Source organism: Naegleria fowleri, assembly GCF_008403515.1.
Source record: "Naegleria fowleri strain ATCC 30894 chromosome Unknown tig43, whole genome shotgun sequence".
Lineage (NCBI taxonomy): Eukaryota > Heterolobosea > Eutetramitea > Acrasida > Naegleriidae > Naegleria > Naegleria fowleri.
Genome location: NW_025407975.1, coordinates 523901 through 541837, shown reverse-complemented (window position 1 = coordinate 541837; position 17937 = coordinate 523901). Strand labels below are relative to the sequence as shown.

Below are 17937 nucleotides of genomic sequence, written 5' to 3'. Positions count from 1 at the left end.
CATCCATATTCTACTACTACAAATACTACAAATACTACTACGAATCATCCAATGATTAGATGTTTTATTACTTCTACTCGTTATACTCGCTCAGAGGAGTAGTACTCTTCTTAATCACAGTGGTTGTATGAGGATGATGAACTCTTGTTTGAAGAATCACTTTCCGTCGTGAAATATATTAAATTCTCACATTCTTCACTTGACTCAATGCATCTTGTGCCTTTGAAAGTGCTGCTAACATTTTCTGTGTGGCTTTTCTTGCTCTTGCTACTGCTTCATTTTCTTTCAATAGAACTTCAAATAATTCTGGTTTATACAATTCCTTCACAAGTTCACTTTGTAAATTCAATTTTGATTTGTTCACTAAAAAGTGCATGATTGCTTTTGGAACACTATCACAAATATTCTTTCGAACCACATTATCAAAATAGGCAGTAAGTAATGCTCGAATGATATCTACTTCTTGTTTCTCACGTTCTTCCAAAGATCCACCCAATAGACCCATCACATTCATTTGATTGACATTGGATTTCATAGTTCCATTCACTATTGAAGATGATGACAACGATGGATTGTAATCATAAATGGAATCATCTTCATGTTGTTGATGAGTAAGTTGACCTTGACTACGAGAAGGATGCATGAGTGAGGGTTGTAATTGTTGTTGTTGTTGTTGTGGATTGGATCGATGAGTAGTAGTTGTCATCATTGGTTGTTGTTGCTGAGAATGAGAAGGTAATAATTGATCTCCACTTTGTGCTCGATTCATTCGTTGTTGTTGTTGACTCTTTGTCATCATGAGAGAAAATACATTTCGACCACCTCCCAAGAAATCTGGATGATTCGTATTAATATATGCCAATTCAATTCGAATTAAATTTCTAATAAATTCTTTCAATTCAATGGAATATTCTTTCCATAATTGCATTACAAATTCTTTCACACGTTCTCTCAAATTAGGAAATCTAACAAGTTTCTTTTCACAATATTCTTCAATATTCACTAATTCTTCAAATACTCGATCGACACATTGAATACTTGGTTCTTCTAAATTTTTCACTTGTCTTCGAACCAAAATTTCAAATGCAGCTTCAGGTACAAATAAGGAAGTTCTTGAACCCTTAGCATTCTTGATTGCAGTTCGAATGTCATAATCAGTCAAATTCTCACAAGCATCAATTTCAGACATTTGTGGATAATATTTTGATACAAAAATATGATTGATGAGAGCACCACCAAATAATTCATTCGTCTTGATAATATCAGTATTTCTACCCTCAATACTTTCAACATATTCAGTGGTGTAATCCGTTAAGAGTTGTAAGAGAAGAGCACCTGGTGAATCTCCGCTGATAGGTCCACTACCATATTCTCTCATTTTCTGTTGAGCCTGTAAGGTCAGCGTATTAATCTTATTCTTGAGATCTGGCAATGTTTCCCTAATATGTTCCAGTAAAATCTTATTTAGTGTTTTTGCCAAATGTTTCGTTCCTAAACTGTCTGCAACACTACGGTAAGCGGGATGATTTCTAAAGAAGGCTTCTTCGTCTTTGAGTGCATCTCGAATAGACTTGTTGTTATTAATGTCATTTTGAGATCGATTGACTACTGCAATATAACCTAATTTGAGTGGTAAGACTTCACCTCGAAGGATATCTAGACAATCTACTCCTTTATCCATAATATCTACTTTGGTGAGTACTCCCAAGGTACGAAGACCAGCCTTATCGACTTGTTTGGCTAATTTCAACGCATCCGAATTGGCAAGATCGGTGTTGGCAGCAGTTACCGCCAAAATGAGACAATTTGGTTTTGTAATGTATTGTAAAATCATATTCCTAATTTGGATTTCAATATCTTTGGGTTGATCACCCACTGGTACCTTGGTGATACCTGGCAAGTCAATCAGAGTTAAATTGAGTACACTACAGTGATGATGAAACAGAAGATACATGAATTATTGGTTTCACAACAACAATAACACTCTACTACTTACTAGGGTGAATAAATCTTCAAATTGATTGGAATTGGTGAAATACCCTTGCTACTTCCAGTCACTCGATCTGTTTCTCTGATAATTTCTTGTCTAATTTCTGAAAAATCATAAAACTTTTTGTTTGGCAAGTGAAGAAATTCTCCATATTCTTCTTCTTGTTTTTTTTGTTCCGATACTTCTTCTAATTGAATGGTTATTCGATTGTTATTTGAATCGAAAATGTCGAGGGAAGGAATGATTGTTATGTGAATCGAAAATGTCGACGAGGAATATGCCAATGGTAACAAATCATGATCAGAGAGTTGTTGTTGTTGTTGAAATTGACCAGAGTATCATCACGCGTGAAATCATAATAACACATATAAAATTCTTTCTGTCAGAATAGTTCATCATGTTCTTCAACCTACCCTTGTATTTGGATGGAATGTTAATCAATTGTAACACCAAAGGTCTATATATTCAAATAGTTCGGATATCGAGTAATTGTCATTTACAATAATAATACAACAAGAATATTTGAGTTTTGAACATGATGAAAATTCAAATCAATTGTCATTTGGGATCATTTCAATAATAACATTAAAAACAACACACCTTCGTGTTACAATTCCTGCTCCTCTTGGCAAAAAATCTCTTCCAACAATATTTTCCAATACCGATGATTTACCAGAGGATTGTGACCCAACAACAGCAATTTGAGGTAAATCAATAGTTTCATTAAATCCTACATTCGCAAATGCATCTTGAACGCTATTTATAATTGGAAGTAATTTTTCCATGGTGTTGATGGTGGTGGAATGATGATAGAAATATCTTTAGGAGGTGAGAGGATCAACAAATGACAATTTTTTTTAATTTTTGAGAGTTGTTGTTTGGTTCAACGTCATCATTTTTCGGTTTGTTGGAAAAAGAAACACGTTGTTGGAATGTAATTCGAAAGGAAGCGAACACCTTGTTTCTTCCTAACCGAATTAATGGATGTCCATCCTCTTCTTCAATACGAATACCAATGATTCGTTCATTTGAATTCAATTCAATTTTTCATTGAATAATAATAAGGAAAGAGATTGTTTCATTTATAAATGTCGATAGGAAAGGGAGATGTTTGCGCCCTTTTCTCAAAGATACAAAAAATAGAAAAAGAGCCTCCTCCTACTCTCTACTCTCTCGATACGATTGATCTTTCCCTCACCAACCAAAATCTCAACAACACCCTCCTCTGGGACCATGTCCTTTATTTATCTAGTCACTAAAATATCTATTCCTTCACCTCCCGAATCAACGACAAGCTCCTCCAATGAACCACCTCAAAAATCTCCGAGAAATGAAGCAAGCTCAACAACAACAGCGATGAAATCACCTCGAGGATCACGAAAAGCCTCTTCTGCAACCTTAAAGGAAGCCAATCAAACACAAGCACCTCAACCACAAGAGGAAGTACAAATCTTTAATTTTGATATGGATAAGACAATTGTATTATTAGATAAAATCAAGGAAGTATGTTGCTATCAAGATGTTGAAATTCTAGATCTTGTCCATTTCAAAACAGGAGAGTGTTGCATGATTCATACGAACGCATTTGAACATGGAAGTAAATTTTTGAAAAAGGGAGAGAAATATTTTGCATGTCAAGTCAAGATCAATACAATTCAAAAACCACCAAGTCCATCGAATACCAAACGAGGAGGAGTCAACTCTCAACAACAACAACAACCAGAAACAATCATTGAAAGAACATTCACATCACTAGTGACAGGAAATGCTGTAACGAAAGATCCATCATTAATTCCTGCAATTGTTGATCCTACCAAAAAAAGTACAACCACCACCAAGAAGAAATAAAGATTCTTTTGAAACCAAACGACCAGTAGAGATTTGCTGCATGTTTAATTTTGTACAAACACTTTGAATTTACATTTAAATCTTCTTCTTTTGTCTTAAAAAATCGGTAATTCTCTGAATGAGATCCTTTTTCGATCCACTCACTTTCAATTTGTACTGTTTACAAAATTCTTTCAAAATATCGAGTGTGAGCTTTTCAGCCTTACCATCCTTAATGAGTTGAACCATATCAATTTCTTCTGATTCTTCATCATCACTACTAATTTCCTTTTTCTTTTTCTTTTCTTTTGGTTTGACCTGTTCTTCTTCATTGTTTTTTCTCTTTTTGGAAGATTTAGAATTCTCAGTCTTGACCTCATCATGATGACCAACACGAGAGGATGAGCCACCATCCTTTGCTGTTGTGTGGTCGTCGTCTTCTTCTTTCGCAACCAATGATTTGGATCGACCAGTTGTATTACCACCATCACCACCATCACCACCATCACCTTTAGTACCACTTTTACCACCACCACCACCACCTTTACTAGTATTCTTTGTATTCGATGCAATGGGTTGATAATTTTGAGGGAATGTAATTTCTTTAAATTCATCCATTAAGGATTGATACTTTTTCATTCCTTCAATATCAGGTTTCAATGTATCTTCAATTTGTTCCACTTCAGAATGTTCCAATGCCAATGCTTGTAATGATTGATAAAATTGTTGAAGTGATGGATTATTGAAAAATGATGAATTGAAATTAATTTGCATCTTTTTTGCTAATTTCTTTGCCAATTGAACATGTTTGTCTGATGGTTTTGATTGAATTTCAAACTGTTGTGGTTTTCTAATACCATCTGCATAGGGTAAGAATATAATTTGAAATCCAGGTGGTATAATTTGAGAATGATCTTGTTCATCGAATACTTCTTCTTGTGCTACAAGTGCAACATATTGTGGCATGATACCTTCTCGTTGAATAAATCTACAAATTGCAATCTTGTCCATTTCAATCATCTTTTTATGAAGGGCAGAGAGTGCTAAAAGACTTCCTTGAATTTTGTGATCATTGGGATATAAGAAACCACTGGATTTGTAATTGTGATAGACTTTGAGACGACTCTTGGGTTTGAATCCTAATAATTTGAGTCCAGGTTGAGTGAATTCATTTTTGAGAGGAGGAGGAGTGGTCAAGGTGGTGGTGGACAAGTTGTTGTTGTTGTTGTTGTTGGTGGTGGTGGATGAGGTTGTGGTTGAGAAAATATTGCCTGTGGTGGTGAAGTGTCCACTACTACTACCCGTATGGAGTTGTCGTATTTGAGACAATTCATCCAATGTAAATTCAGCCTTTTGATTACCATATTCATAGTAATAGATCATATCATTTTGGAAATTGGATCCTTCCATCAATTCTCCAGTAGTAGTAGTAGTAGATGCAGTACCACCACCACCACTTGAACTACTTCCTTGTTTCATCAACTCTACTCCTGTATCTTCACAAATATATTTAGTTTCACATTTCAGTGGTTTGTTGGTATCTGAATGCAATAAAATGGTTGGTGGTTTTCTTGCCTTACTCACACACGAATACAAAGTACAATGATAGACCATATAGGAAGGATCTTGTTCATTACTACTAACATTAGAAAATCTATTACTAGAAGAAGAACTATTACCACCACTAGAACTATTACTAGCATTAAAACTTGTCTCTCCAATTATAAAAGGAATGGAAGTAATTCCTCTCTTTTTAAATTCTCTTCTCCTCAATTTATCTCTCAAATCTTTAAATGCTACTGCACAATCATAGGTAATATTACCTGTATATTCATCATCATCAATGTGAATCATTTCTCTCCAAAATAATTCACTTTTAAAAGATTGAGGTGGAGATTTCAATACAAATAAATCAATGGTGATATCACTATTGATTAAATCTCTACTTCTTTCAATAGATTTAATTCTAGCAGAATGATCATCTCTACATGGATGATCATCATTGGTGAATAAAAAGATTCTTTTAAATCCTAATTGAGAAGATGAATGAGAGAGAGAAAATAAATGTTGACAGGTCCATAGTGCTTCATGAACAGTATTCGTTGGTGGTGGAGATTCTAAACAACTATTCACAATGGATGGATGATTGGATGCCTTGGATTTACTTTCAATTAAATTCTCAATATCTTTAATTCTTTTAGCATCAGGTGTATCGAGATCATGATAAACATAAATATGATTAAAATCAAATTGATTGAGTTTCTCTTTCGTATTGTAAAAGACAACACCTAATACATCACTAGGATTGGATATAATTTTATCACTGAGAGTATTAGCAACTGCTTTGAGTGTCATGAAGAAGGGAATGGAGTCGACGAGTTTGGACGGATCACCAGTCTTTGAGGAATTTTCATTGTGATTGTGATTCGTAGTAATAGTCGATGATGATGATGATGATTGTGAAGAAGAAGGTTCAAGAATCAATCGAGTAGATCCATGGAGGTTTGAACTAAACTTGGAAACTTCTTGTTGACTCGACAATGGAAGTGGATCAAACATGGAGGATTGAGCATCAATTAAAAATATGATGGAATCCTTTAAATGTTTGTACTCGGATTCATTGTCATCCTCGTCGTTGTGAGAGGTCAACGCATCATCAATATTCCCCAACAGAGGATCATCACGAGAATAGGCAAAATCGCCTTCATCCTCTGCATCTTGTTGCCACATTTTTTTTTAAAAATTTCTCGGATGGATTGGAATATAATTTGGCGGGCTTGGGACTCTTCAACAAAAGAAAGAACACAATTTCCACATCAACATCTAGCAGTACAATAGTTTAATGAACTCTCAGAGTCTCAATGTTTATGTTGTTGCATACTCAAGTAGGCATTCCAAAAGATACAACAAAAGTTAATATAAAGTACTCGATAGGCTGATGGAACCAAAAAGAAATTACTAAATGATGAATTGTAGTTTAAAAAGGAGATTGAAATATTCCATCGAATGAATTTAACATTCATAGAGAGACAATGTGTTAAATATTTAACAATTAAATTCATAGAGAGACAATGTGTTAAATATGATTCCTTTCATAAATACTTACAAATATTGAAGGGGTGGCCATACAATCATGTCTACCAAAAATGTATGTAAATAATCCTTTTTCAATTTTGAAATAATTTTCTGAGGTAAATCTGAGGAAGAAGATAATGGTGTCATGTCTCTGTTGTTGAATAATACTTGAGAGTATTGTTGTTGTTGTTCTTGTTGTTCATTCATTTGTTGTTGTTGTTCTTGTTGTTCATTCACGATCCTATTTGTTGGTTGTTGAGAAACAATTTCATTAAATTGATCTTCTTCTCCTCTCTTCCATATAGAGTTTGTTAATGATGATGATCGTTGTGAATGAAAAGTAGTAGTAGTGGCAGTGGCAGTGGTAGTATCAGACTGGTGGTCAGAGATGCTTTTCTTTCTCATACTATGACTACTACTACTACTACTGTTAGTAGTAATATTCTCATTCTTCTTTATACTTGGAAATAATTGTTCATAATAATGTTCCATACTCGTCATGCATGAAAAGAATGCTATTAATATCACTGGAGTAAATACAAATTCATCCATGAATACCTTCTTTGAAATTTGTTTAAATTTGTTATGTTTTGAAATGATAATTCTCTTATCTAAATATTTATACCATAAATGAGCAGCAGGTGCAAAGACAAGACTACCATAAAGCATCATTCGAAACATTCTTGAAAAATCAATGGAAAGAGTAGTAGAAGTGTCAGTTGTTGTAGTTGTTGTAGTAGTACTAATATCAGTAGTTGTACTATCAGTTGTGCTATTTAAAGTAGTGTCAGTAGTGAAAGAGGACCTTTTCGAAGAAGAAGAATTTGATAATGGTAAATCATCCTTGTCATCATGTTGTTGATGTTGTTCAATACATTGACAAATGACATCTCCAGATCCAAAGAGAAATGCAGCTGATATTCCTTGTGTAAGGAATGGATATCGTTCTAAACAATAATTATATTTTGCAAGATAGTGTCGAATGAATTGAGAGAAACGAATGAATTTTGATGATGAGGAAGCATGTGATGCAAATTTAGAAGTGATGTGACGGAATCGAAAGTGTGGCATTTTGTGAAGAATAAAGAGTCAAGGTGAAGAGTGATGATAGAGTGATGATGATGGTGATAGAGTGATGGTAATTGTGGAGGTGGTCACTTCTTCCGGAAGAAGGTACAATACACCTTAACACACAGTGTGTCTTGTTGTTCGAACAATTGAAAATACACTAGTAGTAGTGAAGTGATGATTGTTTCCGTGGTAGAGTTGGTGGTGGTGGTGATGATGCGAAGGAAGGAGCAGAATCAAGGTGATGATAATGTTTGGTAGAACCGAGTTGATGTACTACTACTGGTACCACCCACACACAGAGAAAAGAAGATTGTTGTTGTTTTTTTTGGATTCACAGTACAATAAAAGACTCGCACTCTTTTGATTGAATTTGATTAAAAATATTGAATCTTATTGAATCTTTTGTGAACACACACTCACTGCAGCAAATCCAATAAAAATATCTTACATTTCTCATCATATTATAGGCTGCCCGCATATGGCCGAGTGGTTTTTCTGGAACTGTGGCAGCCAACTGGTCCAGCGTTCGAATCCCAGGGGTTGCTGTTGTTATCGTGAGCAGTTTAAACACCTTTACTTCCGGGGTGCCTGCTAGGAAGTCACTACGTATCTTACGTTCGGCTTGTAAATAATGTACATAAAACCATCGAACAACGTTTATCATCGAATAAACCCATCCCTGAATTTCTCATCATATTATAGGATATGAACATTCATCGATGATGAAACAATGAAAAGCTGCAATGGATGATCAAAAGGACGTGTGTCATGGATGGGGTTGGTATTTCACGCAGAACCCTCTCGATATTAACACGAATCGCTCATAAAAAAATTGACCATCTCGAGATCCATTTTTCCAATGACGAACGGTAGGTAGCAGTTGGTGGTGGTGGTGGTGGTGGTGGTGGTGGCAATTTGAATCATCATCCTAACAACAACACTCTCAATGATTCTTTAGTATTCAGTGGAGAAGGTATTTTATGTGTCTTGTTATTATTTTGTGCTAGTTGTGGATATTTTAGAAGGTAAATAATATAAAATCATCATTACAATCATCATGGCTGTATTATTTATCATCATAGAGTTCCAAGAATTAAACAATTTATGGAAAATAGAAAGAAGGGATTTTTCGGAATATTTTTCAAAGGATCTGTGATTGGAATTCGATTGCATTATGTGGTCTCATTATTAATGTCAATCATGTCTCTCTATCTATTATTTGTAAAATAATCATCTTTAAAAATCTCTCAACAAACTTCTTTCAACAAACTTCTTTCAACAAACTTCTTTCAACAAACTTCTCTCGACAACCTCAACAACACTTTAAACTCTCAACAAACTTCTTTCATCACTTTTTACTCTTTTTCACAACACTACTCTTCTCTTTCAATAGAATGGATTTATCCTTCTCACAATATACATGGCTGTATGTTTTATCATCATTTCCACAACAACAAATCATTCCTTCATTTATCATACAACATGACACTCTTATTGAATATATTGAATATTTATATAAAAATTATTATTTTGGATTTATGGGAAAGGATGAAACATTGATTTACATGATTGAATATGTGATTGAACAGAAGAAGGAAATTATTATGGACTCATCGTCTCCATTTTATATTCCAATACTTGTGTTTAAAATAATGATCCAATTAGAACAAGAAATATTGTTTTATGATATTTTGAAAAGATTATTGAAAAGGAATGAATTTAATTTAAGTTTATCTTATCAACAAGCCATGTATATTTTGAAATCCAACAAGAACAACCAATCATCACCATTACTTCTCATACATTCACTTTATCAGATACACAAGTTGCATCGAAGAAAATTTCTCAAAAACAAACTCCACCAATTCATCATAAGGTTGAAAATTATTCAGCACAGCAAAGAAAATTGATCAATGAATTTGGAAAGTCCATTCTCTGAAATAAATTTGTCATTCTTCCACATGTCAATTTGTGCATTGGAGGCTGGAGTTATCTTCATAATTCAGTGTGCCTTCCACAACAACCTGCATTGAGCTCACTATAAAAAACTTTATTTCAACAATGTGGGTTGCCACCTCCGTCATTAATTATTTCGGTCTCCGACTGCTGAGTTTGGCTCTAATCTGGCTTTTTACCCATTTACTTTATACCCATGACTAACAAGTATAAAGAAACCAAAAGCATCATCTTGATCCGATTCTGAGTTCGACAAGCCGCACAATTTTGGATTTCTTTGATGTTCGATCTTATAAATTTTGCGATCACCGTTCAATATGATTATATTAATACGTTAAAATAACAATATTTATTTTCTTGATAATTACAAAGCTTCAAAATAATATATGATTATAACCCATATTTAAAGAAATAATTTATTTTAAATAATTAAACTCCATTTATCAGATATCACCAGATAACACAATATATATTAGAAAAGAAGTCATTTTTATTTTTGATATTGATTGCTTTAATGTTTACCTTAAAATTCAACGGTGATTAGTTCATACAGATACATCATTTCCTACCTGTCCACTAACTACCACTTTTAGAGATGGAGTATCTATCAATAAGTTATGTTTGTAAACTTGCCCTTGAATTGATGATTTAGTCTGAGATGAAACTTCTCAAGACACTTCCATTGTTATAATGTTGAAAAGATTAGAAATATACAAATAAAGTATTTCAAAAAGCCAAGTCCCGCTGATCATATTCAATATTGTCAGTTCCGTAACATTTGACAAATAAACATGGGAAAATAAATGACGTGCAAGAAAAATTAGAATACAATTTATCGAGCGTTGGAGGTTTACAAAATAAAATTTCAACAATCCAATATGTTGGTCATAATAACAAAAACAACTCTATCCTTTGAATTTCATTTTGTTCAATACTAGTTTAAGAGTGCCATTGTATTTTTGGAAATCTGTTTGGTCAACACATGGTACCAAACCAAAACCTGTCCCCAAAATGGGTCTAAAACTGATTGAAAGAAATGGCAGCCGAAAAGGAATCAGGAAAGAAAATACAAGAATAGTTATATCGATAATTGATTTGTTTTTGCAATTCAATAATAATAACCAAGGTCATCAATTCTTTTGTTACTCTTCACACTCAACAGCAATCAACAAGAAAATCAAAGCAAAGAAAAAACGACATTGCATATGGACGTTATTTTCACAAAAAATGTCATCATCACTCATACCGATTCCCCATGCGGATAGTATTCCATCGTCGTCATCATCTTTCTCATCAAATTCATTAATAATCGATGGAGACAAACTCCTCCAAACATTATCTGATCATTTCTTACTACTCAATAATCAAACCAACAATCACACGAATGGTACTCTCCCTTCCATTCAACACTCCATGGATGCCTTCTTCTTTGTGAGTTTAGCCTTTACTCTTGTGATCGGAACCATTCTCTCCATTCTCATTTTACGATATTACACCAAATCCAATCCATTTCCATGGTTTCTGTACATTCCTCTATTAATTACGTATTTATTGTTATTTACTGCAGTTTCGCTGGTTTGTATTGATTTGGCAAGTGTAAGTACTAGTAGCTACCTGAGAGGTTTTTGAACAACAGATCTCTCTAACGGACTTTTTCCAACCTCTATCTCTTCGATCGGTCTCTATCTACTACATATCTCTATCTCTTCGATCGGTCTCTATCTACAAATCAATACATGATCACAACCCCTCACAACCGAGCCTCACACAGGCCATTTCCAGTGACAAATTGAACAAGAAACAATTGGCTGATCCTGCCTTGGTCGTCTTGTGGCGCTTTATTTATTGGTCCTTACAAATTCTCTCATGGATTTTACTTCCTGTCTTTCAAAGTTATTTATATACTGGAGAATTTCTTGCCATCTTTCGATGGTTACGTGCCATTCTCGATAACATTATCACCTATGCAGTCATGTTATTGGTGGGTGGTATTGCATTGGGTGGATTTTGTTTATATATTGCCATTTCTAATTTACAAGATCCAGATCATTCACAAACCATTTCATTGGATTTAATTGCAGGTTTAGGTTTAAGTTTATCAAATATTTATGGTTTGGTTTTATTGGTTGGATTTATTGGTTATGGTCTTGTTGGTCTTCCTCGTTCTATTTTAGATATGAGTAATGATGAGAGACAATTAAGACTCTATGAATTTAAAACACCAACCATTGTTGAAGAATTAGAAGATTTAGAAGATGAATTATTAGAATATTTAAGTATTTGTAAAGTATTGGATCGAAGAGTAACACAAGATCACAAACAACGTAAAAATATTGATAGAATTATGAAAACAGTTCAAGAAGCAACAGATCATCATCCTCAATTGTTGAAAAAGAGTGGATCTTTTATTCATTTGGAGCATTCAGAGAATTTAATTCCTTCCAAAATTGAAGAATTGACTCGTTCTCAATGTGTGAAAATTCATCGATTGTTACAAAAAGGTTGGTACTACTTGATTTGTACAAATACAACATTATATATTCAAATGGATCGATCCTATTCGAATATTTTTAATATCCAATGCAAATTCAAATGGATCCTATTCGAATAATTTATTAAATTCAAATTGATACTCAAATGGATCCTATTCAAATAATTTATCAAATTCATTCTATTTCAAATGGATCCTATTTAAAATTCATCCTAATTCCAAAATTAGCCATTCGTGAATTCAGCTCTAAACAATATCAATGGAAACATCTTCAAAGAAAAGCATTCATTCTTCAAGATATCATTGAATCCAAATCCAATCACAAGGAAAAGAGAATTGTCTCTGTGTTTCGTAGTCCTCGTCCAAAATTTCTTCAAACCATTTTAGAAAAACCTGAATGGATATATCGAACCTATTTGAGATCCTTTGTTTTGAAATTGATTGTGACATTATTTATTCCTTTTGGATTAATTTTAATGTGGTGTGAATTTACTCCACTCTTTAAGAATATTCATGCTACCAAACATTTGAAATTATCCATTTTAGAACTCATCATCATGTCGATGAAAGATCGTTTTGCTATTCAATTTGTTTCTTTGGGAATTTTATCATTGATTTTAGCTGTACTTCTCTTTGCCATGTATCGAGTGAGAATTTTATACATTTTCCAAATGGTACCTCATCATACAGGTAAGTGGTGGTGGTGGTGGTGTGATAGATACTAACTCTATATGGTGAAAATGATGAATATACTTACTCTATATGGTGAATATATATTCAATTAGATGCCTATACTTTATTCTATACATGCATTTTCTTATGTCGAGCCATTCCTAGTATGTGCTTTAACTTTTTACAGGTAAGGAATATTCATCCATCGATGACCATGATGATAAGTTACTCGAACACACCATATGTGTATTCCATAAAAATATTTTTTAAATTTCCATATTCCCATGAATGAACCTATTCCCATTCAATATTGAACCTATTTCCATGAATGAACCTATTCCCATTCAATCAATTCCCATTCCAATGGAACCTTAATGAACCTATCCATCTTCCACAGATGGTTGGTGTCGATCCTGATGATGGTGTGGCCTATTATACCATTTATGGAGCACTTCGATTGGATGGTCTTCGAATCTTCGGTGTCTTGGGAGGTTTCATTGTCGATTATTTTCCAATTCTTATTATTGTTGTTGCATTTATTACTTTATTTAAATTAATTGAGAGATGTGGAACTCTATGTAATATTCAAAGATTTAATTATTCAACATCTACAATGAATGATGAAACAGTGTTAGAAGGTCGTGAAATTCTCCAAAGAGCAAGAAAAAGAAAGATGAGACAATTGCAACATGTGGCAGTTGAGAAAATTTCATCTTCTTTTGATAAACTTGAAGAAATTTATTTATCACCACCACCACCAACCACAATCACAACAACAATGGAATCAATCTCTTCTCGAGATGTTGATTCGAAACAACAACCCTCCATGCTGCATGAGGAGAATGAAGAAGCATCAATGATGGATGATCCTCTTCCTCATGAGGAAGCAGAGAATTTTGAAATGCGTCAAGATTTGTTGGAGGAAAGTGTACACAAAAGACTTGATCAAATCTATGAAAAGTATGGAAGAGAAAGACATTATGGTGGCAACACGACTACTACTACTACTACCTCTAACACTCTGATCGATTCTGTGAAAACCAAATTGAAGAATTTCAAGAAAAAGAATTTTGACTCGGTTCTCTGAGATTCTAAAGTTTTATTCAATCATTGAATGATCAGTTAAACCATTATTACCAAATGAATAATATATTTCAAGTTGGAATTTGAAATCTCTCTCCATTTCTCTCTCTGGGTGTGTCATGCATTCAATTCGAGATTGAGCATAAAAAAAATGTCCAAATCCTTCCCATCGTGGTCACTCTTCTCTTCGATCGAAGAGTACAATTTGCCAAATGATCGAGAACAAGATGATGACATCTTACTAGATCATGAGAAGAAGAACAACACCCTCCAAGAGGATCAAGATCACGTGAGGTTGCAAGAAGAAGAATTATCAAGTGATCAATTATTCACCAATTCATCATCATCATCATTATCGGAGCAAGAAGAAGAAGAACCATCTCAGTATCAACTACTACCCACTCGTAGTACTTTTGACATTCCCATCCAGTATCAATCGAGTAAGAAAAAGAAAGTTCTCAAGAAAAAAAAGAAAATGACCACCACCACCACCACCACCACCACCACTACTACTACTACCAGCACTACTACTACTGCAATGATACCTTCTTCTTCTCCAATTCCTCTGGGTCTCACGACGAGCCTCAAAGATGAAACAAATGAAATCATTCAAAAGTTCACCACTCCTCACCACCACCAACACCACCAAATTGAAAAGACTCCTTTCACTGAACGAGAATACTCAATCAAATTATTAGATGAAATTAATTTTCATTTTCCAATCTCTTATTCTAAAATAATGACTCGATCTTTTTTACCAAAATCAGTGCAAGTCTATCAATACAATTCTGAATATTCTTCCAAAGTGTTCGATTTAGCATTGAATTTTGAATGGATCAATTCTCAAAAAAAACATTTATTCAATGATACATTTGATCATATTCAGAATGCCATTGATGAATTAGTGAAAGTACCACGTTATTTTAAATCCAATCGAAAGAATGTTGAGAAATATATTTCATCCTTTCTCACTCAATCCAATGGATTCATCTTTGCAAGTGATCATTCCTTTGTTGTTTCATCAACTCGTGATGAATGTTATGGTCAAACATTTGTATTGAATGTTCATGCATTTGACAAGTCCTTGACACATTCCAATCCTCATCATGACATCTTTAAAGATGACGACGTTTCAAGTGTTCAATTATTTTGTATTGATATGAATTCAGAAGAGAAATTGATGGCTTACAAAAATATTGAACGAGTGAGTTTTCTGACAATGTCTCAGCAGTATCGCTATGAACAACAACAACAACCTACTCCTTCTCATCCAATGTATGGAAAAAGACATTTTGTGAAAATGGTTCTTCCATCTATGAGTATAAACTCTAAAATGGTGAAACTTGCTCATTCCTTATTGATCTTCACCAGTGATTCTCATTTGAGTCAAGATGATTTTTTAGAATATTCATACACAAAAGCACCCTATCCTCCTGCATCCTATCATCCCAATGCCATGGTTATTTATTGTATTACAAATATTAATGATCCAGATCGACTCTCCTTTGATATTACACTTTATAATTATCAAAAGGTAGCAATCGCTGCTGGAATTGAACACTTGATCACCAAACGAAAAAATTATTCCTTATGTGTGTGTGGTGGTGATATTTTAATGTTTGGAGGAATTGAATTGTATTCTAATGATGATCATAATAAGGATGGAGAGAGAAATAATGGTAATACTACTAGTACACGTCCTAATGGTAATAATGCTGCTCATAGTCATCATCGTGTAAATAGTCATCTCTATGTGATTCAAAGTCAATCGAATGGTCAAATTGATCACATTGAAAAGAGAACTAGTACTAGTTCAGAAGCAAATACTCAATGGCCATGTGCTCGTCATTCTCACTCCGTGTGCACCTCATCCTCTTCCATGTACATTTATGGAGGTATTGATGAAAATGGAAATATTTTAAATGACTTGTATCGCTATGATTGTCATTCCAAAGAGTGGAATGAAATCATTATTGATTCATTAATTCCACCATCACAAGCAGCATCACTCAATTCTTCTCTCTTATTCCATACTGGACGATATTTGATTTTGAAATGTAGTGTAGCAAGCAGTGGTATGACATTTCATGAATTCATGAATCATACATCATCATGTGGCTCAAATATGGTTCAATCCTTTAAATTGGATTTGCTTACAAACACTTGGAGTATGATTCATGATACCATTCCAACAGCAGTAGTTGAATCATTCCAATCTCCTCCACATGGAACTAGGAACTACCCTTCCACTTCACCCATTCTCCTTCAAAATTGTCATTGCATTCTATCTATACCAACCAGAGTGAACAGCAACAACAAGACAAGTAATACTACTATTACTACTCCTCCTCCTTTACATCCTCAACAACACACTCCTCCTTTACATCCTCAACAACAACAACAACACATCTATCAACCTACTTCTAGCAGTACTTCTACTCACTCTTCACATCATTATCAAAAACAATCACATTTATTGACCTATTCTCCAGTTCACATGTATGAAATGGGTACAGACAAACAATTTGTTGGAAATTATTTATTACAACGTAAAAAAGAAAATTATCTTGTGGATGTTGCATTTAAATTACAAGATGAAACATTTAGTGATTTATCTCATTATATTTTAGCACATAAATGTGTCATTGCTGCTCGATGTCCATATTTATATCAACAAATATTAGATTCAAAAGAAAAACTACAGAGAAGTGATTTCATGGGTGGAAGTATTACATTTCCAACTCATGATTTGTGTGATACCATTCCTTTGGTGAGAGTTACACAAGGATATGAAAAGATTTTTGAATTGTATTTGAATTTTATTTATTGTGGAGAAGTGAAATTGAATGCATGGAGTGGTATTAATAGTGGTAATAATGGTGGTAATAATGGTGGTGGTAATAATAGTGGTAATAATAGTGGTATTAATAGTGGTATTAATAGTAGTAGTAGTAGTGGTGGTGGTAATAATGATACTTTACCAAAGAACAATGTGGACTCTGAAATTCATCGATTTCTTGAATATTCCAAACTTGTTTCTCCTCATTCTCATTATCCCTTCTTATTGAAATTATTCAATCGAGAATTTAAAATGGATATGAGTCTATGTGTTGAAGGATATCATCAATACATGTCTGATTTGAAGAGACTCTATGAAATCAAATTAGAAAGTGACATTCAATTGATATTTGTAAATAATAATAATACTACTACAACTAGTAGTGGTAGTACTAGTAGTGGAAGTGGTGGTCAAAATCATTTAAGGAATTTATCATCAAACAGTATTGGTGCACATCGATTATTCTTATCACGATCACCCTATCTCTCAAGAGTATTTGTGACAGGAGGAATGTATGAAGCGAATTCTGAAGTGGTGGAAATGGATGAAGAATATTCATTACCAATTATGGAAAATATCATTCAATACTTTTATACCGATCAAATTCATTTGAATGGAAATAATTGTCTTGCCACATTGTTACATTGCAATTTATTTGAAATGCCAGAACTCTCCATGTGTGCTCGATCGATTGCCATTGATTTAATTGATGAATCCAATGTTTGGGATGTTATGAATATAGCCTTAAGTTATCATGAAGTATCTTTAAGATTGGCATGTGAATCATTGATTTCAACACTCATGAATCGAGTGTCCAAGAAGGAAGAGTTATTGGCTTTACCTTATGAAATTAGACGTACAATTTATGAGAGATGGCGTAGAATTGGTCAAAAACAAGGTGTTGTTTCGAGAAAGAGGAGGTAATACTATTCA

General features: G+C 33.8%; 8 protein-coding genes across 8 annotated transcripts; 5 read left to right on the top strand and 3 right to left on the bottom strand.

Moving 5' to 3' along the window:
- Positions 1 to 178: 178 nt before the first annotated feature.
- Positions 179 to 2775, bottom strand: FDP41_005223 (uncharacterized protein; the record flags this gene model as incomplete). Its single annotated transcript, XM_044708725.1, has 4 exons — positions 179 to 1925; positions 1997 to 2177; positions 2404 to 2447; positions 2591 to 2775. 4 exons carry the CDS (start codon positions 2773 to 2775, stop codon positions 179 to 181), a joined length of 2157 nt encoding a protein of 718 aa, XP_044560609.1.
- Positions 2776 to 3223: 448 nt separating this feature from the next.
- FDP41_005222 (uncharacterized protein) lies at positions 3224 to 3838 on the top strand (the record flags this gene model as incomplete). The annotated part of the gene is made up of 1 exon (XM_044708724.1): positions 3224 to 3838. One exon carries the CDS (start codon positions 3224 to 3226, stop codon positions 3836 to 3838), a length of 615 nt encoding a protein of 204 aa, XP_044560608.1.
- A 75-nt stretch (positions 3839 to 3913) lies between these two features.
- FDP41_005221 (uncharacterized protein) lies at positions 3914 to 6547 on the bottom strand (the record flags this gene model as incomplete). Its single annotated transcript, XM_044708723.1, has 1 exon — positions 3914 to 6547. One exon carries the CDS (start codon positions 6545 to 6547, stop codon positions 3914 to 3916), a length of 2634 nt encoding a protein of 877 aa, XP_044560607.1.
- Positions 6548 to 6675: 128 nt separating this feature from the next.
- On the bottom strand, positions 6676 to 7963 carry FDP41_005220 (uncharacterized protein; the record flags this gene model as incomplete). Its single annotated transcript, XM_044708722.1, has 2 exons — positions 6676 to 6775; positions 6924 to 7963. The coding sequence occupies 2 exons, from the start codon at positions 7961 to 7963 to the stop codon at positions 6676 to 6678; spliced, it is 1140 nt and encodes a 379-aa protein (XP_044560606.1).
- An 859-nt stretch (positions 7964 to 8822) lies between these two features.
- FDP41_005219 (uncharacterized protein) lies at positions 8823 to 9193 on the top strand (the record flags this gene model as incomplete). The annotated part of the gene is made up of 3 exons (XM_044708720.1): positions 8823 to 8832; positions 8922 to 8988; positions 9046 to 9193. 3 exons carry the CDS (start codon positions 8823 to 8825, stop codon positions 9191 to 9193), a joined length of 225 nt encoding a protein of 74 aa, XP_044560605.1.
- A 164-nt stretch (positions 9194 to 9357) lies between these two features.
- Positions 9358 to 9873, top strand: FDP41_005218 (uncharacterized protein; the record flags this gene model as incomplete). Its single annotated transcript, XM_044708719.1, has 1 exon — positions 9358 to 9873. The coding sequence occupies one exon, from the start codon at positions 9358 to 9360 to the stop codon at positions 9871 to 9873; it is 516 nt and encodes a 171-aa protein (XP_044560604.1).
- Positions 9874 to 11146: 1273 nt separating this feature from the next.
- FDP41_005217 (uncharacterized protein) lies at positions 11147 to 14169 on the top strand (the record flags this gene model as incomplete). The annotated part of the gene is made up of 5 exons (XM_044708718.1): positions 11147 to 11515; positions 11691 to 12420; positions 12639 to 13100; positions 13196 to 13269; positions 13480 to 14169. The coding sequence occupies 5 exons, from the start codon at positions 11147 to 11149 to the stop codon at positions 14167 to 14169; spliced, it is 2325 nt and encodes a 774-aa protein (XP_044560603.1).
- Positions 14170 to 14316: 147 nt separating this feature from the next.
- On the top strand, positions 14317 to 17928 carry FDP41_005216 (uncharacterized protein; the record flags this gene model as incomplete). Its single annotated transcript, XM_044708717.1, has 1 exon — positions 14317 to 17928. The coding sequence occupies one exon, from the start codon at positions 14317 to 14319 to the stop codon at positions 17926 to 17928; it is 3612 nt and encodes a 1203-aa protein (XP_044560602.1).
- Between the last annotated feature and the right edge of the window lie 9 nt (positions 17929 to 17937).